Raw genomic sequence first — 25,902 nt, 5'->3', positions numbered from 1 at the left:
CAATTTTCCCGAACTCAATTAAATATTCGGGGCAATACGAGATAAGTGTGGAACGGACAGTTCATGTGAGCGCCTTTCTTTAAGACTAATTGAGTAACGACTAACGATCGCTCCCAGTCGCCTTGGTAACCGGAGAAAGGCGAAGTGGCGAGGGCAATAACTCCAGAATCGAAAAATAGCTGGTTCAACAAACTTGCGCTTTACTGCGACAAACGAAATGTGTTGGAGAAGTAACTTCAATTGTAATTGTTCAAGTACAAAGCTGCCGCATTCGGTGTACGCTATTTACCAGGACAAGAGCAATGAGTCTATTCATGTACGAGTTGTTTCATAACCAGTTCATCACAATTAATACTGCTCTGTTTTCGCAATAACTTTCCACTCGTTTTCACGTTTCCTTTTTCAATCGAGTCCTACGTTTCTTAACCTAAGGCAAAGTAAAATCAAGAAACCATCGGGGCTGCGCGAATGAAAGAGTTTCACGCAGCTTCTTAACACGCTGTCTAGCTTTTTGACCACACACATCTTGTACGCAAGGAATATAGAGTACGTATCACGTGCGTTAATTTCTTTCTTTTCACTTTCCACGCGCCTATTCCCTGATCAGCGTTGAAGTAATGCGTAATCCTTCGACTTAAATCGCAGAATGTATGCTCCTTTGTTTTCCCATCATGCCTTGTGGTAAACAGCTGGTGGTGCCACTGTTATGGCAGCTCGCGAAATGGAAGGACGTCTGCTAAAACTATTTACAAGAGGTTAGTAAACGAGTTTTGTCGAATATTTTAGTAGAGAGATAATGCTGCTTTTTATGTAACTTTTATGATTGCTAATAAATTACAGCGTACCATATGAGTGCAATAGCAGAGAGCCTAGAGTTTATTTTCTGCACCTTTCAAAAGCGTAGTTTTTTTTTATTGTTTTTGTTATCTCTTCATAACAAGAACAAAGCATTCCAATTTTCAGAGTGGAAAATGTTGTTATACGTGAAACTTTCGGTGGAATATTCTTTGAAGTTGTGATATTTGTGGAATTAGTTGTTCAGAATGTTCAGTAAAGTTGAATAAAAGCACTGAGAACACAAAGAATTGATATTATAGTGAAAGCTTTGTGTATTCCCTTGTATTTATTCTATTTATATTTCTTTCTAATTCTGTAAATTTCTTGCGCTTTATCAGTGGAATATTTTATGACGTACACCTCAATATATGATTTTTCGTTCTTCATCAAACAAACGTTCTTGGCAAAAAATTGTCGGTAAATTTCTCGTATCGGACAAACGGCTGAAATTTGCTAGTTCATTTAATTTAATTATTCGTACTTATGTATTCTGCATTGAGAAACATTGCTGAAAGTGGCATTTCGCTTATTTCACGGAAATAAGCTCTATTTGTGACATATCGCGTAAGTTTTCTTCGTTTCTTTTTGCCTTCGGTAACGTACCTTCTTCAGTTACAGAAACACATGTTTGGAAACACTGACCGGGATTACGTCATCAGACACAGGCTACATCCACCTGGAAGTAAATGGATGCAAGAGCTTTCATGCATCGGTCACACATTTATATCGAAAAATATATGATTTACTGGCAAAATTCAATGAACGATGCGATAAAACACTTCCCCGAACTTCCAGAAGTCTAAAGAAACTGCATTCGGTAAGTAATTTCTCCTGTAAATTTGAAGAAATCTGTTTGTCCGATACGAGAAATTTACCAAATTGTCTCTGTAAACAGTTCTTTGTTATTCGATTTCAGTACTTTATTAACGATTTCTGGAATCATTATAATTCTGTGCGATCTCATGCTTATCATATTACAATATCCTAACGTTGATTTTGTACAAAGCAGGAAGAAACCCGAAAATATCAGACTATGCGAGAGGAATAGGAAAAAAAGGCGAGGGGGCACTAATGTACAAAAGAGTAAATGGGACTTAGCACTCTCATTACTGGAGTGTACAGAACCGAAATATTCTATTATTCCAAATGGAATGATTCCTTTCATGAATTCAAATGACTTTGTGTTTGCTTTTGTTTAGAAATATGCATTAAAAAAAAGTAGCTGGTCATTGTCTGAAATTGTATAGGCCTATAGCTCAAATTTCTATATCATTTGAAAAAGATATATTAATTGAGCCCAATAGAGTCTAGTATATTAGAGTGATTAGATATTCAATGTTGACATGTGATGCATTACCATTAGTTTTTATTCAATACAATGTCTTCTAATCATCATGATGTATTTATATTTTTCAGTCCTAAATGCCCATGCTGATGGCAGAGAAGGACAGAACCTATGAAACATTACAGCTTAGACAACAGATTTTAAAATTGTGAGGTGTGTGGGCACGGGTAATCAGGATGTTGTACATATTCCATGTAGATACGGGTACTATGCTAACTTTTGACATGAATTTGGCCTTGGAGAGGTAAGTTTCCATTAAATTTATCTTTATTCATATTCATTCTGTAGTAGTTATTAGTTCTTGAATGATTAATGTCGAAAATGTATGTACTTTCAACTGATTAATTCATTTCACTTGATTTGGATTACTCTGATGAATACTTGGGGATAGGTATAGGATATTCCAAAACTGGAAATAGTTTTTGTTTCAAAAATCAACAATAGCACCCTCTCACCAATCAGCAATCTTAATGAAATGAGTCACATTTTCAGGGACCATCAACAACAGCTTTGGTAACATTATTTGTTGATTAGCTGTTACACATCTTCATAAATCTGTGTGCGACTGTGTCATGAGTGATATTTGAAAGAGGTAAAAAGAAAGCTAGAATGCTAATTCACACCATTAACAAAAATAAGACACAACCAAAAATAAGTGCAACCTGAACCACAAAGAACTATTAAATCTTAGAAGGATTAAGATAATAAACTAAAAAAATACACTTTAACATTTCAATAATACAAACGAATTAAAATAACCATTATCATGTGTGTGCGTAACAGATACTATAATAGAGAGCACCTCCACATACACTAAATGAAAGTAAGACTTCTCTTGGTTATTAACAAAACAATGCATTATATGTAAATATAAAGACAGTACAATAAATTCAAGTCTTGACAATATTGAGCCCTTCACAAATATCTGTTTGAATATGTACTGGAACCTTCTGTGAGCAGAAAATGATGACACTGATGCCAAAGTTATTTATTTCCAAGTCTACTCTGAGCATGTAGATTCATTCATGGAAGTTTGCACTATTATTGTAACATGTAATTAAAAGATGATGCAATATAAAGGCTCATTAGCTCCATCAACATCCTGCCATACCCCATACATGACATGGCATAGCATTTAGAGATAACCATTGTTTCTTATGAGTGCTTTCACAATACACACATTGGTAGTTCTCACATCTCCAGTGTAGGGAATTTTTGTTAAACTTTCATTGTGTGTTTCAAACCATGCAGCGCTACTTGTCTCACCTATCTTCAAACTTAACCTACTCCCTCCCCCCGGATAGGAATTTCCACTTTTGAGTCCAGCACAGATTCATGGGCAGGGTGATTGCTGGTCCAAGTTCCTTTTGTTTTATTCTGATTTCATCATGCTACAAATGCAATTTTTGCATGGTTCGATTCCGATTTACGTCTGTTAACACATACTGCAGAGTTGTAGCGATTGCTTAAGATTTTGTTCAATATATGCTTTTGTGATTAGGTTAGGCAGGTCAGGTTTTGTTCTTAAAAATGCATTCGGTAACACTTGACTATACCAGAGATGGATTTCTTGAAATTTACAGGAGAAAGTACTTACGCAAATCATTTTCTGTAGCGTTGTTGATGCTCGGGAATGTAGTTTTGATCCATTTTAATGCGAATGCATGTGGTTTTGTACGAAAATCTATTTCCGACGTGCTATTGCTGCTGCCGCCATTTGCTTTCTGCACGAGAGCACAATACGCTCCGTATTGTCCGTATATGCTAAATTGAACGAAAGGAGTGCTAATGGAACCTTACAACAGGCCTAACCTAACCTAGTAGGCATACCTCGTCCCCGTGATGGTTCGTGGGGCTATCGTGAATTTTTGGGCTAACGTCAATGGTTTTTGGGGCTACCCGTGGATGGTTTGTGGGAAATAAGGAACAACAGTAAGTACTCGTTAATGTAAGACATAGACATTATTTTCGTTAGAAATTCATTACTTCACCTAAATAAATGTTCCGCAATGCAGAATAGTATGTTAGCAATGTAGAAAATTGAAAAATAAATCATTGATAGGTGTCTCTGGTATAGTAAAGTAGTACCATGCATTCTACTAAGATTCCGAATTACTTATACATTCATTGCCATTAGTCTACGATACTTACTTTCGCTTGTCAACAGAAAATACCTTGTCCATGGGAAACGTGCATGCTTGCATATGGTAATTTTTAAGTTTATTTTTTCAACATAAATATCTTTTTTCGAATCCAAACAGTGCTCATTACTTTAGAGAAGGTTGAAATTTCATGTGACAATGATTTCCAAGAAATTCTACGATAATTAGTCTTTCTGCTAGAAGAATTTGAAAAAAAAAATCATAAAACAATCAGAACCGTTACCTGATTGCCTCTCCCAACTGCCAGACTTGTGGATATATTATTGTTCCTAACATTCTTGAAGTTTCAAATCTTTTTCTTTTAGCACGAAGTTTAACAGGCTCCAGAATATTTTTTAAAGTTTGATTTAAGACCACGGTAAAACTGTCAAAGCCAGGAAATGTCTGTAAATCGTTTATTCTGTAATTGTTGACGTTCGTACTTACCTATTCTGCATTGCAGAAGATTGTTTAACAAGTGATTTTGCTTTTTTTTAACGAAATTAGTATCTATTGTCGACATATTGAGTAATTATTGTTCGTTCTTTCCTCGCTTCCTGAACACTCAAAATGGCGGACAAATCTTGACTAGCGTTGTTTCAAACCGCAAACCTTCTTAACAGAAAAAATCCCGCATAGCCCCAAAAACCATTCATGCATAGCCCCAAAATACATTTGGGATAGTATGACCATCCACAAACAGCCCCAAAAACCATTCACGATAGCCCCACGCACCTTCACGGTAAGGTTAGGTTAGGTTGGGCAATATAGTGAAAAAACTGTGTGTTTGGAAACACTTACCTTGATTACGTCATCAGATGCTCGCAACATCCGGTTCAAATACATGGATGGAAATGCAAGCAACAGCTTTCGTGCATTGGATGGACATTATTATAGAGAAATACATGATTTAGCAGCAAAATACATTGAAAAATGCGAGAAAACACTTCTATGACCTTCCAAAATTATACAGAAACTCAATTCTGTAAGTACTTTCTCCTGTAAATTTTAAGAAATCCATTTCCCGGCTATGACATTTTTACCAAGACCACTTTAGGCATATGATGGGCTAAGTGGAACTGGACCTACAGTTTAAATTTGGATCAGAACCACTGGGCAATATGCCTCAAAAGATGATTGACCGAAGAACCCTCTCACTTTGTCGTGGGGTCCGTGCAGACCTCAAGCTGGTTGCCAAAAATAATATACCATTCTCTGGGTTGTCATATCCCTTGACATCTTATCTCAAAAATAGATGAAAAATAAAGGTGGTTAGGATTTTTTAAATTTTGTGCATGAATGTGACCTGGGGTCCACCCCAGAGTTATAAGGTAGAATTTGCATTGCACAAGTTTCGTGCCTCACTGAAAATTGTTCCTGCAAGAATTTGTGACAGCCATCTTTGATTCCTGACAGAGGGCACTGTATGTTTCCGGACAGTGCTATACATAAACATCATTGCTACAGTCATCTGACTGTGCTTCTCAGTTGTGCACCGTGCTTTGAAGCTGCAGCACGTCACGACAACAAATATCGGTAGAAGACACTTTGCGCATAATGCAAGAAAGTGACAGTAAAGATGATGTAGATTTTGGTAGTTTATGTGAATCCTCTGAATCTGAAGTGAGTGACTGAGATAATAGTAAGGATCCGAACATTGAAACCCATAGTGAATTGGAAAGTGATGGGACTATAGCTCTTTTCAGTTCTTACGTCGTCCGCTCTAGAAGCTGGCAGGGGAAGTGGGGAGCGGGGAACGTGCCGCTGACCAACCAGAGAACAGACCACCTAGCGGTGGAGCCGAGAGTTACGCAGTTGCAGGAGGAAGCTGCAGCGCTAACTTCGTTCTGCACGTTGCTGTGTTGCCAATTCACCGCGTTGCTGATGGTGTTTTGCCCCAGTGTTGATTCCTGTTTGTTATGAGCGGAATGTAGGAATAACATGCGTGGGAGTAATTGTTGTCGCGTCGTGTATTGCCTAACTGCATTGTTTCTTCGATAAACGTGTATGTGGCGTGACGTTTATTTGTACTCTCGTTGTTCCATAGGGAGCTTTGTGCTTAATAACACAGTAAGCATAGGCGCCGACTCCATGGGGCTTGGGGGGCTCGAGACTCCCCAATGTTAACGATGGGGGGGGGGGGGCAGAGCTCCCCAAATAATTTTGCTTAAGAGTTATAATGTATTATTTTGCTTCTCTTGTCAAGTTTACTCTGAATTGTGCCACATGAACTTAACTTTAAATACACATTTGAAATGTTCTAGACTAGACCATCACCTTTGGGGGGCTGAGACCACTAAACCATCAACTTTGGGGCGGGCTGTGACCAGAGAAAACAAAACACATGACTTATTACTATATACTAAGTATATAATTATGAGTATTGTTAAAATTTTTACTAAAAAAAGAGTTTCAAAAGACGATGTGCATGAACTAGGGTAGTGGATGGGACGTTCGGGCTACATGACATTCAGAACGAGATCATTGATATATTAGGAAGATCTGTTTTGCGCTCCTTGGTAGCAGATATTAAAAGTCGAGAATATTTTGCTATTATGGTTGACGAAACGTGTGACATATCCATCCGTTGACAATCAATATTCTGCATTCGAACTGTGAATAAAAATTTTGATATTTTTGAGGAATTCATGGGCTTTTATGAGATTCCGAACACTGAGGCCAAAACTTAAAAAGGGAGAGAGTGAGTCATTGATTAATTTATTTCAGTGATCAGAGCCCCCCCCCCCTAATAATTTTGACAAGTCGGCGCCCTAGGAGTAAGTATCGTACGATGGTGAACAGGAAAGAGGGTACTTTATAGCCAAGGCAGGAAAATAATCAGTAGGGTTCATGGATATTATCAAAAGGAAGCAGAAAACAGTGGTCCCTTGGTAAGAGTGCACAAAGTGCAACAGAGTATGTTGGAAGCTTTTGGAGTGAGTACGCGAACTGTGCAGCGTATTGTTAGGGAAGGCAAAGACAGTCTTGAGACGTCGGGTTCCACGTCATTTGAATCACCGCGCAAACGAATCAAAAGGAACAGTATCACAAAGACAATCGACGGTTGCGATAAAGATATAACAAGAAGAATTATCCTCGGGTATTATGTAAAGGGCGAATATCCAACACTGAACAAGTTTTCGTTGATTTGCATACACAAATAAGCTTTCAGTGGGGAGTTTCGTCGTTGTGGAGGATACTGAAGTATATGGGGTTAAAGTACAAAAAGAGCAATGACGGTAGACGATTTCTGATGGAGAGAGCCGATATAGTTACAGCCGTTTATGCGAAAAATGGATCTTCTAAAAAAATAAGGAACCTTTGCCCTATATAGGTATTTCATTTAGATGAAACGTACATACATCAGAATTACGCTCCAACAAAAAACTGGCAAAATAAAGAGGGTACAGGGGGTTTAAAAGTGCCCGTGGGTAAAGGTGGGTGCATTATTGTTTGTCACGTAGGTTCCAGTCACACTGGTTTTCTACAGGAATGTAAATTAGTTTTCAGTGGTTTTTGCAGTTTTTAGATCCGCTTGACGAAAGGAACATCAAAGACGCAGTGATTGTAATGGACAATGCTAGCTACCATTCGGTACAGTTGGAAAGAATTCCTACAACGTATACACTTCATATCGTACACTTATCGGTATTCTACTGACCACAAGATGGGGATAATACGCATCCTCAGGCCATACGCGAACAATGGGACGTCTGTATTTCATGGTTCTTTCGATTTCAACTCCCCTTTCCCGCTACTCTGGCAACGCTGCAGTCTCTCTCTCTCTAACCGGCCTGTCTCGTTGCGCTGGATAGGTCGTTTCCCCGCACTCCACTTCCCCTGCCAGCTTCTAGAGCGCACGCCGTAACAACTGAAAAGAGCTATAGTGACCTTCAATCTCCCACTCGTAAACGGGCTCGAAATTCCAATGCGTTAGATGGACAAATTTCTGAATCGCTGTCAGGGCGAATGTAAACTACGGCAAGAGGTGAAGATCCAATGCACCAATCTTTACATCTCGTGTTGCCCGGAACACCAGCGGACCATCTACGACGTATGCACAGTGAACATTCACAATATATCAAAATTAAAGTGAAATTATGATAACGTTCTTGGGTTTGTGAATAAAAGTGAGTAATAAAATATCTGAATCAACGTTCATTACTAATAGAATGCTTAGATTAACTCAAAATTAACATTTAAGTGATGTAAACAACAGTAAATGTGGGGTTCGTGTTGCCATAATAGGGTACATTACGGCAGGACAGAGTGATAATAGTTTTTTCTTTTCTTTGTTTATTCGGTTTATTCCTTATATCTGATCATCAGTGGCAAAGCGTGCTGTCTCTGGAAGGGCAGGCACAGGATGGATGGGGGGGGGGGTGTTGGAGCTGTGAATTTTTTATAAAATAGTATGTTAAAATATAGCCCCTAGAAAATATAAGATAAAATATTACCTGAATCTCATCTACTGCTGTTCCAAGAAGTCGGGATAGGGATTGTAAAGGATAATGTAGTGATTAACGCTCTCGCCTTATAATCAACAAGTAGAAGCTTCAATTCTCATGGAGCCATATTGACAGTGGTTCAAATTCTACTTTAGTCTAGTCTCGGCGAGATATTTGACACTAAAGGTGCTCCTGTCTCGAAGGCCAGAAAAGAGTGGCCTACTTTGCTCCCTTTTAAAAGTAGCATGTCAGTGCACTAGGAACTAAACCCATTTGCTGTTATATAAACATTATTAATACGTAAAATGCAAATAGTAGAAATGCGATTATTTTTCATGAGTATCCTTGTTAATAAATTATAGTAGCACACTCAGTGAATATATGTAACATGATGAAGAAAGATCAAATTACAAATAGTTATACAGCTTCCATTCTTCTGTACTTTTTGTCAGAATTGTTCTGTTCGTGTGATCTTATAGTATGTTCTTTTGGTAGGACTTTCAACACTTACATTCCTGCCCCAAATGAAAGTGAGGACTGAATTGCTTATGTATTGTAGTTGTGTGTGTGTGTGTGGATCCCAGTCACTTGCTCACTCTGTTGACATTCTGCCAGGAAAACATTGATTTTTAAAATTTTCTATCAGTAATAAAAATACTTACATAATTAAAATATTTCTTGTCTGTCAGAAACCTATATATGATGGTTGGAAAAAAGTAGTGGCAATACTGTCATCATGTTGCATGTAATCAAGAGAGTATTGCTGTTCCCAGTACATAAAGAGGGAAGGCGTAGCTGTTCAATGCACTCATCGCTAGTGCAGTGGGTGCAGACGAACGAATATGTAACTGTGAAGTGGTGGTGTGAAATGTGACTGCTCTCACGTGATACTTTTGAAGAGAAAGGAGTGTGCATTGATTAAGATTGGGGTAGCACATAGCAGAAACTCAACGGAATGTCGTGCAGATTTTCGAGAAGTCTGTGGCAATGAGGCCTTGTTTATCGGGCAGAGGCCCATTTGGTTGCAGCCTTCCGGCAAGGACATCATACTGTGGAGGATGTGCCTCAAGACCAGAATGTGGTCCTCCGCACTGATGTTTGTTGCTTGTTGGACATCTTGTCCTAGTTACTTCTGTAGCATTTTTCCTGAATTTTTTATAATAAATATTTTAATTTTTATGTCCACTTGGATTGATGGCATCAGAGCATCTTGTCTTATAATAGAGAGTATGTGCTAATTGTTTATTGCATAAGAATAATTATGCATAGAATTTTATAAAAAAATGGAGGCTTGGCCAAGACTCAAAACTGGCTCTCTGGCATACTGTGCTATTAATCTAGCAACCAAACTACCGGACCAGGCATGGTTTTGCATGATTTTTTGCTTTTGCTGTTTTGCTTGCTGATTTCGTTATGTAGTACATCTCTATATTTGGTGAAACTAGACACTGTTTACATCAATAGTGTTTCAATGGCAACAGATCCCGTTACAGTAACATTGACAAGAGACAATTCCACACAGGTAATGCAGTAAGTTTGAAAAATTGGGCAAAACCAGGGTCGGCTCGGTAGCTCAGTTAATAGATGGTCAATCCATGGAAAGTGATACAACACGGTTTGCTTGACCATTTTTTTTAAATATATATTTTGTGTGGTGTGAGCCTCATATGTTCGACAGTTCAGAACCACTGTTATTTCATTTTTGTTATCACTGATTTCAAGATGGTGGACATTTTTTTTTATATCATGGCTCATCTCATTTTCTCAATTTGTAAGCATCAGTGGTAACTTTTTTATGTTAACTCTGTTAAGTCCTGGGACAATGAGACAAAATCTGTGATGTTAAGCACATTATAGACTATAATTGAATTTGTGTATAATATCCTAAGTCCTCCTCCGTGCCCATGTGGTCTAAGGTGCTATGCCTTGGATTATGATTGAATCTGTCTGAGTTTTGTTAACACTTCATTTATACACTATATTGCCATTCGTCACTGGACACCCCATACCAGTACGTTAATCCGGTCTCAGCACCACATCAGTATCGTGTAGGGCCACCTTTTGCCGCAATGACATCCGCAACCCTTCAAGGAAGATTTTCCACCAATTTGCGATACGTGTCAATGGGAAACTTGCCCCATTCCTCCTGCAAAGCCGCAAGTAGCTCAGTGGTGTTTTTTGGGCGGCATTGCCTGGCTCTCAAGCGGCGCTCCAACTTGTCCCAAAGGTGTTCAATGGGGTTGATATCTGGACTTTGGGCTGGCCAATCAAGTTTTTGCACACCCATCTCCTCGAACCAAGTGTTGATAATGCCTGCCGTATGACATGGAGCATTGTCGTGCTGAAACAGGTATGGGCCACCAATACCAAATTGTTCCCACAATGTCGGTAGTGCAGAATTGTCCAGAACTTTTTGGTACACATCGGCATTCATGTTTCCCCGAACTAAAACAAGAGGACCAAGACCATACCACGAAAAGCAGGACCACACCATGATGCCACCGCCAAGTTTCACTGTGGGTACGATACAGTTCTGTAAACAGTGTTCACTGGGCATACGCCACACCCACACACGTCCATCAGACCGCCACATCTGGTAGCGCGATTCATCACTCCATAGGATGGATTTTCATTGTTCGAGAGTCCAATGTAACCAACGGGTCACATTTAGGGCTGTGATATGCGGCTTGTGAACTTCTGGGCGACCATGACAACCAAGTGCGTCGATCTCCCGGCAGACAATACGATCACTTGCTGCGCTACTGGAAGCCAATCAAAACTCCTGTGCCACCATCTATAACGACGCCTTCCGGTTTGACTTCACCACACGTTTCAAGCATCGATGGTCACGATCTGTTAATATTTTCGGTTTACCGGGTCTGGGTCGGCATGTCCTGATACCCTCTCACTTCCACTTCACAATAACATCACTAACTGTCGACCGGGGTATCAGAAATTTGTTGGTAATCTCACGGGTCGAATGCCCAAACCTGTGGTCTCCAATGATCATTCCTCGTTCTGCCTCACTCAGTTCGTGTTGTCTGTCCATATTGACAGCTGTAGCTGGTATGAGTGTATTCTCAACCGGCAACGCCTTTTATAGGTTGTATGATGTGTACAGATGATCCCAAGAACTTTTGAGGGGTGTCCAGTGACAAATGGCAACATAGTGTATATATATTACCTGTGCACCAATAGTGTATGTCATAATTATTTGAAGCTTAAGACTTGGGTCTTTTTTTTTCTACAGGGTCATAAACTTGTACATTTTTTAAAATAAAAATCCAAATTCAGGGTTAAATATCTCTGGTAGGCAGTTATTAAAAAGTCTGAAATTTCTACACAATACATAAGTAACTTCAGTTAAAATTTTGAGTTTGAGATTCAAGTGATTTGAGAAATACGGTCATGCAAAACTCCTGAAAAATTCAATAATTCACATTAAATAAGGTATGCCTAATTTAATTTTTTTATTAACATATTTTGTGTTTAAATTCTGTAAACGGTAACCTGGAATGTAAATAAACAACAATACAATACTGAAATATATTTCATACATAGATATATTAGAATTTTAATATTTAATATATTTAAAATTTACAAAAGTCTTGCCTGGACAGAGACAACTGTAATCATTACTTTTATAAAACTCTCAGACTATAGTCACAGTCTCTGGTACAATGCCAACACCATACCTCTCTCTCCTAGTTCTGGTAGAATGCCCTGATCTTTTTACTACCAGGTAACCAAGAAAGTTCATGCGGTTTTAGTACAAAGAAGAAAAGGTCCAAAACAAATGTTTACCTTTTATTTATTCTGCAAAATATCCACCATCCGCTTCTACAACCTTCTCCCATCTTTGTACAAGCCTGTAGATGCCATGTTTGAAAAAGTCTTTGTGTAGGGCCGCAAAAAACTGCACCACCGCGTTTTCAACCTCATCGCGAGTTTGGAAATGTCGATTGCGCATATGGTTGTCCATAGACAAAAAAAGATGGTAGTCTGATGGAGCGATGTCTGGTGAATACGCTGTATGCGGTTTAGCGTTGTCTTGGTGGAAAAGAACACGCTTCCTATTCACTAATGCAGGGTGTTTTTTTGCAAGCTGTTCAGCCACTCTTTGCAATTGCGCGGAGTACACCTCTTTGTTGATGGTTTTATCACTTTCCAAGAACTCATAATGCACAATCCCAGCCGTAGTCCACCAGACACACAGCAGCACCTTCCGCTGATGAAGAGCAGGTTTTGCAGTTAAAGGTATGGTGTCATTTGACGATAGCCAATGGTATGAGCGTTTCTTGTTGTCGTACATTACCCACTTTTCATCACACGTCAAAATGCGGTCCAAAATTGGACTGTTGTTGTTCCTAGTGAGCAAGGAAGCGCAAATGTTCAGTTGTTGGAGACGGTTCACATCAGTCAGCTCATGCGGGACCCACTTACTCAGTTTCCATGATTTGCCAAGCTCATGCAAGTGCACACGAATTGTTTCAGCACTTAACCGCAAATCGTTGAGCGAGTTCTTGACACGTTTGACATGAATCCTCTTCAATTGCTGCCTTCAGTTGGTCCACATCGAGAGATTTCGGTCTGCCCGATCGAGGTTTGTCTGCCAGTGTCTCATCGCCACTCGAGAAGGTCTGAAACCACTTTTGCGCTGTCCGTTCACTAATTGTACCTTCTCCAAACGCCGCACATATTTTTCTTGCTGCTTCCGCTCCTTTTGTGCCCAACTTGTTCTCATACAGTAAACATGCCCTGATTACTGCATTCGACACGGCCATGGTTCACTGCGAATACTTGCTCCCGAACTATCGACTGCAACCTGTTATCTACGTTAGCCGACGTGCCACGGAATGAGCTTTCTGCCAATGACACATACATGTACCCCTGGCGGCTGAACTGCGTAGTACCCCACGAAAACTATGGGCAGTTGTAAACTTTCTTGGTTACCTGGTAGTTCTCTTGTCAAGCTTACCAGACATTCAGATACATTGAACTCTGTAGCTCTTCTCTTTGTCTGCCACTGCACATTTTTCTTTCAGTTTATTGATCGGTTCCTCAAACTCATCTCTGGGATCAACATTTTCTTCAAGATTTTTCATTACACTATAAAATGACCTCTTTAGATTTGTTCTTAAAGCACCTGAATCCTTCCCTATCTTTGCTTTCATGGCAGGCAATCTTTTCTCTGAACTCAATTTCCTTATTTTAGAAAATACAAGTGGGGAACAAGCTTTGAATTGTAGTTCATTTCTTTAGAAATATGCTCCGGAAGAGTTTCCGTAGGCCCTTTAGTGATTGTCTTTTCGTGGATTTTCAAAAGATTGCTGCAATACCACCCAAAAAATATGGTGATACTTTAAAATATACTTGATTTCACACATATTACAATTTCATGGTACTTGCAGATACTTACATAAAAAAAAACAACACAACAGCTGTTGTTGTTCACCAGACTCACTGATTTTCTTCAATTCCTTACCCTTAAACACATTTGTGGCATTCTTGATTTGTCAAAACACCTACAGAACACATGTTTGGAAGAGATAAATGTGCAACCTGAAACACAACTCAACCTTCCTGTCTCAGAGCTACTAGCAGACTAACAAACTGGAACAAATGCTGACACTGCATTGCTAGTTTGTACCTGTTCAGACTTGTTGAGACCTGCAGTCTTCAAACACTGACAAACATTTCATGTAGAATTATTTTAATATGTAATCAAACTCATTACATTCCAATTTGCAGTTTACAGAATTTTAACACAAAATATGTTAATTAAAAAATGAAATTAGACATAGCTTATTTAATGCAAATTATTAAAATTTTCAGGAGTTTGGATGACTGTAGCTCTGAAACCACTTTAATCTCAAACTCAAAATTTTAACTGAAGTTACTTATCATAGAGTATTTGTATTATCTGCCAGAGATATCATTTGTATTGTGTACAAATTTCAGATTTTTGAACAACTGCCCACCAGAGATATTTAACCCTAAATTTGGATTATTTTTTTTAAAAAAAAAGAGGACATATTTATGACCCTGTAGAAAAAACTACTTATGCTTCAAATAATTATGACACTTGGTGCACTGCTGATTGCAAAAAAGAAATTGAAGTGTTAAACAAACTGCCTTCCCTCTAATAAAAAAATATCCGAAAATTACATTTTGAGCAATTACGATACAAAATTTTGACCTTGATATTTATTAAGAAGGAATAACTTTTAGGTTATTATACACAAATACAATTATAGTCTATAATGTGCTTAACATCACAGATTTTGTCTCATTGTCCCAGGACTTCCCAGAGTTGAGATAAAAAGTTGTCGCTGACACTTACAAATGGAAATATGTATGCCATGTTAAAATATATCAGCCATCTTGAAATCAGTGATAATATAAATAAAATAACAGTGGTTCTGAACTGTCAACTTATGAGGCTTACACCACACAAAAATTCATATTTTTTTTAAAAAAATGGTCAAGCAACCAATATTTATTCGTACAAGTGTTCTCGGGTTACCAGCCAGGTTAAGGCTGTGACAGGTAGCTCGAGAACACTTGTTCGAATCACGTCGCCAGGAAAGCTACAATTCCAATATTTATTCTTCTGTACCACTTGATATGGATTCAACCTAGGGCTAGGATATGGTATGCCAGAGATCTTGGTTCGAGTTTTGGTAGGGCTTACATTTTTTCCTGAAATCTAAGTACATCTCCTGTGTGTAACAAACAGTAAGGTAAGGTTAATAGTGGCTAAAATTTGTTTTGTCCACTGTGATTTGCTTATTTTTAATTAATTTCTTCAGTCCCTAAAAATATAATCTAACTGGTATAAATATATTGTTAAAGAACTGCTATGTCACGTGCCGGGAAACATTCTTGTTAAAAAACACACAAACATTATGATAACATGCACTTCAATAGTTCGTCCGAGCTTTCGACTCCATCTCAGTCGTCTTCCTGCAGCCTTAGCAAGAAACAAAATCGGAACGTCAACCGTGTCTTCACAGTCTCTCGGCCAGTCCTGATGATGACTCAGAGATGGAGTCGAAAGCTCAAACTTTTAAAAGTGTTTTGTTTCGTTCTGTTTGTGTGTTTTTGTGTTGCTTTTAACAAAAAATATATTGTTAAATTAGTTCCTCAATGCATGTACAAAGATGTAAATGCAGAAACATAACACCACATTCTTTGTGTTGCAGTGTCATCCAGCTGAAGGAGGTGATAGCACGAGCATGCCAGATTCCAGCAGATAAGCAGGTTCTGCTTGTGAGCGGAGGGGAGAGCCTGGAACCTGCAGCTCGAGTGTGTAGCTATTCAGCTGGCACGGATACGAACCCCATCTTCCTCTTTAGTAAAAATACAATTGAAAGCCCCAGTCCCCCATTCCCAAGCATTGATTATGGCTCAGGTGAGGTTTTGTCTCTCGTTCGGCATGTGGGGTACAGGTGTCTTTTGTCTTTGTTCTAAGCCCTGCAATGTTGTTCTGTTGCACACCCAAGCCAGTCGCATGCTTATGGGGCTAAATATGTAACAAGGAAAATATTAAATTGAGCAGATTCAATATTATATGGAAGTGGGTTAGTGAGGAAGGGGAGGACATACAGTTATTTGGTAGTGATGAACGTGAACATGAAAAGGATCACGCGAACAAAAGTAAGCATGACACTCCTTCAGTTGTTACGTATTTAGACACGTGGAGGACGACCATCTCCCAAGCATGTGACTGGCGTTAACTCTATATATTACATCATTTTAAAAAGTGCAGCTGCAAATTGTGGCTAATCTTAGAAGAAAGGCAAATGTTCAGCATCCATGCACGGTATTTTTCATAATGTATTTCATACCTTAAATATAGTTAAAGGTTGGTGGACAGGTGTACCCAACGTGCCTATGAATGTTACAGAAAATGATGCACCTAACAACACAGGTTAACTGTTATTATGTTTATTCTCTTGCATTGCCACTCAAATTAATAAGCTCTTTTCAAATGCTTCTACTTTTCACTGTCAATGACTCACTGCATTAAACATGTTTATCTGATGGATAGAGACATTCATATTTTGTTTTTGAAAAATTCAAAATATGAAATATCCCATTTTTTCATGCTTTTCAGGGTGTGAGGCACATTTTCCTACCATGTTTTGTCATGAAATTTAGAATGTATGTCCTGACACTAATTTCTGAAGTCTGAATTATCCTGTTAGTTATGCAAATCTCAAATTCTACATGTAATTTTCAACTTAAGTGATTGTTTTTGTTTTTCTTTAATAAAAGTTAATAATTTCATAGAAGTTCCACACAATTTTAGTGCAGAATACATCGGGAATTAACCACTTTGAATTTCCCGACTCTTTGGGATCCCAAAATGTTGAGAAATCATTTCCTGGAATGGGGATGGGAATTTTTTTTTCTGGATCCTGCACACCCTAGATCGTAAGAATGGAGTGAAAAGGTTGGGCATATTTTAATGTGTTTTTTATTGTGCTTTTAAAAAGAAATGCACCACTTGTATACAAACTGGTATATTCAACCTTGAATTGTTAAATGTTTCATTAGGATGACAAGTATGTTTGTTTATAGATTAATAAATTCTCTCTCAACACATATGAAGAAACCATTTCTACTGCTACCATTGTTTCTCATTAGTTTTCTAACTTTAAATACAGAAATGTGACCCCCACAGACTCTTGTACGCTGTTTCCCTTTCATATGATTGTTAACCAAAATTCATCAGTCGTTTTGTCAAATGTTTTAAGGAAGTGAATATATACAGGGTGATTATAAAGTCCCATGACATTTTTGGGATATCTGCGACTAATATCAAAATAAATGGTACTGCAGTACAGAAGAGAGACCAAAACACAAAATTAATGCTTTTCCACATCTTTGATCTCTGTGAGGCTGCACATCAGAAACAGTTAATAGACAACATTAACGACGAGGCTACATTCCACGTTTATGAACATGTCAACTGTCATAATTGTCGAATATGGGCCAATAAGCTGCCCAATGATACCATCAAATGGCAAAGGGACATTCCGAAGGTGAATGTCTGACTCGGCATGACTAAACAAAAGGCCTATTGGCCATTCATGTTTGTGGAACAAGCAATCAATGGAGACACTTAAATCGACATGTTGCAACTGTTCCTAGAGCTGCAGTTGTTGGATTGGATGATGGTATCCTTGGTACAGTGGTCTTCCAACAAGATGGTGCACTGTCACACTTCGAAGGTCATGTGAAAAAGTGTTACTTTTGTGGAGGTCATGTGAAAAAGCGTTAATTTTGTGTTTTGGTGTGTCTTCTGTACTGTTGTACCATTTATTTTGTTAATAGTCGCAGATTTCCGAAAAATGTCATAGGACTTTATAATCACCCTGTATTTCTGATTGCACACAAAACATATTTTGCTTCAATATCATTAAAAAGCTTATTGTTTCCCATTATAAAGATAATTAACACTTTATTGCTTATGTTTTTATTCCACAGATGTGGATCTCAAGGACCAGGTGGATAGCTCCCATAACATGCCTGCAACTTACAGCACTGTGGTGGCCCGTGCTCAGTTGGCTCAGCAGTTCTGCGAATCAGCTCGAGACCAGACTTCTGTTTGCGAGAGACTTGTTCACGATCAGCATTTGCAGCAACAAGGTAACTTGTGTATCTTGTTTGATTTCATGTGTCATAAAAATGAATGTGTGTGGCAGTTTACAGTTACAGTAGAAATAGCATATTAAATACTCTAGTTAAAGGTCGTGTTTTTAACTACAGGGTGATTTTTTTAAAACTCATGATTTTCTTTGTTGTGTAAAATTTGTAAATGGAGTATTATTTCCATGCAGTTTGTGGCAAATGAATAAGGAAGGATGGGAGATTTATTGGAGTATGTTTACCGGTTTATATGCATCCTGGGTAATATTGCCCACGCCTCAACAAAAACAGCAAATATTCACCAGTGTACCTTTCGCGTCTATATGGTCTGGGGGTTTGGATGCAGTGCGGAGCTTTAAGTTTCCTCCTGTAGATAGCACCTTTGTCATTGTCAACAATATCCAGGAAACTGAGCTGTTATATTGTTGTGCTGGAAAGTTGTGTGCTTTTGCGTAATTGTTGTGCTGGAAAGTTGCGTTATTGTGATCAGGACACACAGTAAGAATGGTGTACTCCTTGCAGAAACGTGTGCTTATCGTGAAAAGTTTTTGGAAAACTGATTTTGTTGTTGCTACGCAAAGGGCATTTAGAAACAAATTTGCCTCACGTTCTGCCCCAGACAGGAACACAATATTGTCGCTTGTGAAGAAATTGGAAGAAACAGGATCGCTTCTGAGTGAGACAGGAAAGCATCGGACCCCGCGGGCAGGTGTTGTGGAAGATGTCAGTGCTTGACTCTTGAGGTCGCCCAAGAAATCTCTCCGTCACAAGAAACCGGCTATAGCTATTCAACATGTCAAAAGGCAACGAAAACTGCGAAACTAAGGGCGTACAAAATTACAGCTGTTCAAGAATTGAAGGATCCAGATAAAGTTAAACGTATAGATTACTGTAATTGGTTTTTAATGTTTATTGTGTGTAATCCTGATATTCTGAAAATAATGTGGTTTACTGATGAAGCCTGGTTTCATCTCTCTGGATATGTTAATTCTCAGGGTACACTGATATGGGCAGCTGAAAATCCACATAGTGTAATCGAAATTCCGTTGCACTCACAGAAAGTTGGGGTATGGTGCCCTGTCTCAGCATCACGTATAGTGGGTCCAATCTTCTTCAACGAAACAGTGAACACAGACCGGTACAGGGCAATATTCATAGAATTTGTTGAAAGTTTGGACGACATTGAACTCACACAGGGTTATTTTCAACAGGATGGTGCTACATGCCATACATCGCATGACAGTATGGCACTGATTGAAAGTTTCTTTGCGAATAGGGCTATTTCAAAGGGATTGTGGCCTCCGAGGTCTCCAGACTTCACTTCACTTGACTTCTTTCTGTGGAGCTTCCTAAAGGGACGCGTGTACACAAACAACCCTACATCCCTGGAAATGTTGAAGCAGAACATTATTACTGAAATTGCGAACATTAGCGCAGAAACACTATGTCAGACAGCCCTTAACATGGAACGGCGTGTTCGACTTTGTTTACAGGAAGGGGGTCGACACTTTCAGCACCTTCTTTAAAGGTGAGATGTTATGTCATATGTCTGTGCCATAATTTTTATGTTTTATTTATGTTTGAGTGAATACAAAAAAAAAAGAACTCATTTTAATTAATTCAATTTAGCAAAAATCCAATTGTAGGGTACACTGGTGAATATTTGCTGTTTTTGTTGAGGCGTGGGCGATATTACCCGGGATGCATATAAACCGGTAAACATACTCCAATAAATCTCCCATCCTTCCTTATTCATTTGCCACAAACTGCATGGAAATAATACTTCATTTACAAATTTTACACAACAAAGAAAACCATGTGTTTTAAAAAAAATCACCCTGTATTTTCAAGTAGAGTTCTGCTACACTAAGTGGCTATTGCCATTTACTACTTTTTGTTGCTAATTGTGAGTTGTTTGGTTGATATTAGGGTTAATGCATATATTACTAAATTTCACCCTAATTATGTATTATTTATACTATAATTGTTATGTTTTTTTTATATATATAAGAAATTAGTCTTTATGTGATGTCTCTATTCAATAATCAATTTCTGCCATTCGCCGTGGCAGAATTGTTAGCACACTGTGCTAGGATGCCAGGGGTCCGGGTTCGAATCCTGGCCTGTGCATGGATGTTTGAGAGAGTCCATTCATCAATTTCGTCATATCATCACTCATCTCCATCTTCGTAAATTAGCCAAAATTGGCACAAGAAGCAAAGTAAAATATAGCCAACCAATCAATCAATAATCAATTTCTGTTCAGTTTTCAGTGTTATTAGTTTTAACATGTGGTGTGAATGATGATTAGCTAAAATGAAGTGACCTTCTTACACACATATTTAAATACACGAATTGCTGTAATGACTTTGTCTGGAAAACCTGGAAAAGTCAGGGAATTTTGTTTCTACAAAATTGTAGACACACTGTTAGATATCTATTTATTTTTTATTATTATATATTAGCAGGATAATTACAATTATGGACATGAGGAAGTGTGATGATAAAATCATAATCTTATCAGCACTATTGTTATTTGTCTCCACTGAAAGATACAATCATAACACATTCATTAGTATGTTAATGCTGCACAAAGAAAATCATGGAAAGATAGGTTTTTTTTTTACCTCAAATTATTATGCTCTTAGGAAACTGTTTGAGTTCTTCGTTCATTCTGGACTGGTTTCATTAGTTCAAAAGTTTACTTGCAATAAATTTTTGTAACCGTTCAAGTATTTATGAAACACCTCATATAGTATTATAATCTGTGTTTGAGCCAAGGTGTGTGCCAATTCAGGAACCACATGAATGGTTTTCTTTATTGAGTGATTGATTTTTGTGACTTTTGGCTAATTGCAATAATGAAGATGAGTGATGATGAAGGGACACTCAAAATGAACACCCCATGCCCAGGCTGGGATTCAAACCCGGGACCTCTAACTTTTTGCAATATGTAGTCTTGCATTTTAGAACAATGGCTCAAAGCAGCAAAGTCGTGTTTGAGTATAGAAGATGCACTTTGAAGATTGACGAGCAATTGTAATTTTTAAAATTACACAGTTAAGGGATTAACCATAATGTCAGAAAAGTGACACTAAATAAAAAAATACAAATACTTTCCGTGCTTCAACAAATTTACTAGATGTACCGAAATGAATATTTACTTTCCCCTTCGTAACATTACTCTAAATTTTAAAGTTATTGTGAAAATGTTTCAGATTACAACTGATGTGACACATAGTAATAGTATTTTTTTCTTTTTAGGTTGGGCTGCTGTGGTAGCAAACTTAGAAGATATAACTTCGGCGTTTCGGTCCAGAGCTGAAGTATTTGAACAAAGTTTTCAACATTACTTGAAAACTCGAGATGACTTCATGGTGTTACTTCAAAAGTAAGTATCTTGGTGTATTCCGATAGATCTGTAACTCTTATGTAGTCAATGTGAACGTTAAGAGCAATAGTTAAAATTTTTAGAACATTATTAGCAAACTTTTTGTTTTGGTACAGTGTGACCCATTAAGGTATTGTAGTATATTCTGTGGATGGACGGATGTGAAATTTTCGCTTTGAATTGAATGTACCAACATAAGGTTTACCAATATTCTATCGTAATGATCTAATTATAGAATTACAGAAATTTCTTGAAGAACACATCCCGATTGGTTAATTTGATTATTCGTGATTATGTAATTGATTACTTGTATTATCGATCTGTGAATGTTCATATGTATGTTAATTGTATTGGTTCTGTTTTTTTTTTGGTCTTCATATATATTTTCATACCATGCTGATTAAGAAGTAGGATGCAGTCCATTTCCTCGAGATGTCCAAAACAATCAATCCTCAATTAATATCAGAATAAAAGATCATCATATCCTTCCCATATTTGTTGACAATAATGGCGAGATCATTTTTGACATCTAAATGGAAGAGAATTGTCATTTATTCTTACGTTACTTGTTAGGACATAAAACTTGCAGAGAGGTATAGGTCCTGGGAATTGTGGAGAAACTAGAAGTTGATTTGGTTAGTCAGGGGAGGGAACATAGGATGGCAAACACCCCAAGTTTTATCTATGGTCCTGCCTCAATTTTCATAGTTCTTCAACAAGTTGTTATACACCCTCTGCATGTACAAGAGGGTGTATACCAGAGTTTATATGTAAGACATTAAAGAAAAAATACATCAGAACATAAAAATAAACATAAAATATATTTTTTTCACATAATATCCCATGGCGTAACAACCCGAGAGCCAGTGCCTATATACAGACTGCCAGCTTTATTCTCACCAGAGATGAAAGGTCATCCAACAAATTACGGGGTGGCATGTGGTCAGCATGACAAACCCCCCAGTTGTCGTTGTAGGTTTTTCTATAACCGGGTTACGCTACTCATTTGTAACTCACCAATTTCCTCATGATGGGTGGGCCACCAGTCCGTTATACAGCTGAAATCTCAGTAAAAGTTGTTACGCTTTGTCTAGGAGACTTGAACCTGGACACATCCCACAGCTGGAGTCCAATGCTTGTGCCTTAGATTGCAGGGCCATGTTGTGGGACTTTTTTTTTTTTACATAATAAACAACGTAACAAAATAAATAGAAACTTTAAATTGTTCTTAACTACGAGGATACTTAGACTGTGAAAGTGTTGCATAGCATTTTTGCTGTCCCCATAAATGATCAAAATGTTCGGCTGGTATCATTAAATAAAATCCAGCCGATACCGATACCACTGGTTCTCAGCCATTGTGTTCAATATAAGATTTGTTTTAAGTGTATTCTAGTATTTATGGTACAAATTGTTACTGGTTTTCCTTAACATTACAGCTTCAACAAGCATCTTTCTGTCTTGGCTAAGATTCCAGTCCTGCCTGTTCTTTTATCTGCAACTGAGTTTTCTGAGGGGGAATCTGAGGAAGGGCAAGAGAAGGAGGACGTGAAGGTGGAGGAACAAATAACGGACACAAGTGCCGAGCGTGAGAGTGAGGGAGGGGCAAGAGCAGAGAAAGTTATGACTTTGCTCCAGTGGATTGCGGCCAAGGATAATCAAAGTAGCTTGGAGCAGGTGGCTGAACAATGCTCTAGGGGACTGGAACAGGTATTTGCTTTGATTCTTTTACAAAATTAACCAACATGGCATTTTTTCTTTGTTATTCAATGCTGTTGTAACACTCATATTAAGCTTACACCTCGACCCAACATTATTAAGAATAAATAGTATAAGTGATAGTTTTTAACTTACATTTTTTTTAGAGGTTCAGGCACTTGTTTGCTTTTTTTAACTCGTCACTGGGAAAATGTGAGCATGGCACTCACTCTGGGATGTAATTGTGTACTTTTTCCAGGCTGAGATAATGGTATCATTTTCTGGTCTTTTGTAGCTGTCATTTGTAATATCTATTGTCAGACAATATTGGTTGTAGATTGTGGCACTGATATACAGCATGTATCCAGTGGCGGCAATTAGGGGTGGTGAGGGGAGGCAGTTGCCACCCCAGTTTTCGCCATTTCTGCTCCCACACTATGCTAAATCTTATCTACAAAGGAAAATATATTGTCCCCCTAGTTTTGGCACTTTGCCCCCCCCCCCCTCCCCTGGTTTTGGCACCCAATCGCCGCCAGTGGATGTATCATATGTGATAGTGCAAACCAGAATGGTGAAAAGTACACAATAGTAGAAGCAAAAATGTCTTGGTAAACATGTGGTCGCAAGCAAACCATTTGCGAGATAATTGCGAATGTATGGTTACGATCTGCCACTCGCTTGATTGTTTGTACACATCGTATGCTTTTCATGTGTGAGGTGCCATAGTCCTACTTAGTAACAAATAACGGGATTAAAAGGTTCACCTCACTAGACATTACTGTTGCTTTTATTACCAAGGACTATTGTACTATACAGTATGTTACATGTTCGACAGTGTCCAGTTTTAAACAAAGAAACCTCAAGATTGCGCAAGGAGACAAGCATACAGTGGGTACAAACAATCTAATCAGTGGTGAATCGTAACCATACATTCACAGTTAACGGTCGTTTGTGACCCATGTTTACTGAGACTTTTTTACTTTTACTATTGTGTATTTTTCACTGTTTCAGTTTGTTTTATCACTTATGATACACCCTGTATATTTGGGAATAAATATACAAGGGTCGTTCAAGGTTGACCAAGACTTTTATTTCTAGACAGAAAATATACATACATAGAAGCACCAAACTATGTCAGTTTTTCAAAGTATTCCCCCTGAACATCCGGACACTGTTGCAATTGTTGTGGAAGTTCCTTGATCCCTTTGGCATAGAAAGAAGTAGGTTGGTGTCGTAACCACTGCAGGACAGCGTTCTTGAGTTCCTCATCTGTCTGGAAGTGCATCCTGCCCAAATGCTATTTAAGAGCCCCAAACAAGTGGAAATTACTGGGGGCTAAATCTGGACAGTAAGAACTGTGTGGTAAAACCTCCCAGTGCAAGTTGGTCAGTGTTGTTTGAGTCAAATGGGCCGTGTGTGGCCTGGCATTGTCATGGAGAAGAAGGACATGTTTTGACAACATTCCAGGTCTTTTCTTCTGAACGGCCCCACGTACAGCACCGTGAAACAGTGTTGAGTAATACTGGGTATTAATTGTGGCACCCTTCTCCAAAAAATCCACATGGATAACACCTTTCATGTCCCAGAAGACAGTTCCCGGCAGACGGCAGTGCTTTGCTTTTTTTGGGTTGGAGGAGAACCTTTATGACACCATTCATACACTCTTGCCCGTGACAGTGTTTGTTCACCATACTGTGTGCGCAGTCTATACCAAATTTCAGCAGGTTTCACCTTCTCCTTCACGAGAAATTTCATTATACACCACTGTTCCACAGCAACAGATACACTACTTGCTGCCATCTTTGTTCACACTACTGTGCATGCGCCAAATGCATCGCAAAGGATCATGGTTACTCACAGTGAATCATGATCTGTCCTGCCGAAGTAATGCAGTGCTACATTGATTCATTAATATTTTATTCACGATAGTCTTGGTCAACCTTGAACGACCCTTGTACATACGAACTATTTTTATTCTTGGTTTTGGACTTTTAACCACTGTGTTATTTTTTTTTAAAAAAATTATTACCAACATTTCGGAGGCTTAATCTAAATCCGTCTTCAGGGTAGCGTGTAGTCTGTTAAATCCTATGGTGTCTATAATTGGTTGCCTTGGAGGATTATTCTCGGTGGCCTAGGCTCCACCTCATCTGTCGGTCACAAGGACCTCTATATACATTAGGTTCCATTAATTGGTTGTGATATCTATATTACACTAAAATGTTGTAGAGCCATGGCGTTTGAATTGGTACGGTTTCTAATTGCCATGTGGACCGCACAGGTAGGAGGTGTTTCAGGGTGGGAATTTTTCAGATATATTCCTGCATAAAATGGGGGAAGGTGGTGCTGATCACATAACCTCAACAATGTCCAAGATCATATGGG

General features: G+C 38.4%; 1 protein-coding gene across 2 annotated transcripts in view; it reads left to right on the top strand.

Annotated features, from left to right (window-relative positions):
* Atg17 (autophagy-related 17) overlaps positions 1 to 25,902 on the top strand; it is a 322,986-nt gene that overhangs the window by 222,743 nt on the left and 74,341 nt on the right. Inside the window, exons 1-6 of one of the 2 annotated variants that reach the window (XM_083142316.1) lie at positions 672 to 755; positions 2,254 to 2,426; positions 15,977 to 16,185; positions 18,267 to 18,428; positions 21,693 to 21,819; positions 23,259 to 23,529. In XM_083142316.1, coding sequence (XP_082998442.1) covers positions 2,359 to 2,426; positions 15,977 to 16,185; positions 18,267 to 18,428; positions 21,693 to 21,819; positions 23,259 to 23,529 — 837 coding nt within the window. In that variant the 5' untranslated portion in view covers positions 672 to 755; positions 2,254 to 2,358. Of the gene's footprint in view, positions 1 to 671; positions 756 to 2,253; positions 2,427 to 15,976; positions 16,186 to 18,266; positions 18,429 to 21,692; positions 21,820 to 23,258; positions 23,530 to 25,902 lie in introns of those variants that run through there. The other variant, XM_083142317.1, reaches the window with a different exon arrangement.

The sequence above is a fragment of the Lepisma saccharinum genome, chromosome 20, assembly GCF_977018435.1.
Source record: "Lepisma saccharinum chromosome 20, izLepSacc3.1, whole genome shotgun sequence".
NCBI lineage: Eukaryota > Metazoa > Arthropoda > Insecta > Zygentoma > Lepismatidae > Lepisma > Lepisma saccharinum.
Note: the sequence above shows the minus strand (reverse complement) of the source record. Positions and strands in the feature narration are given on the sequence as shown.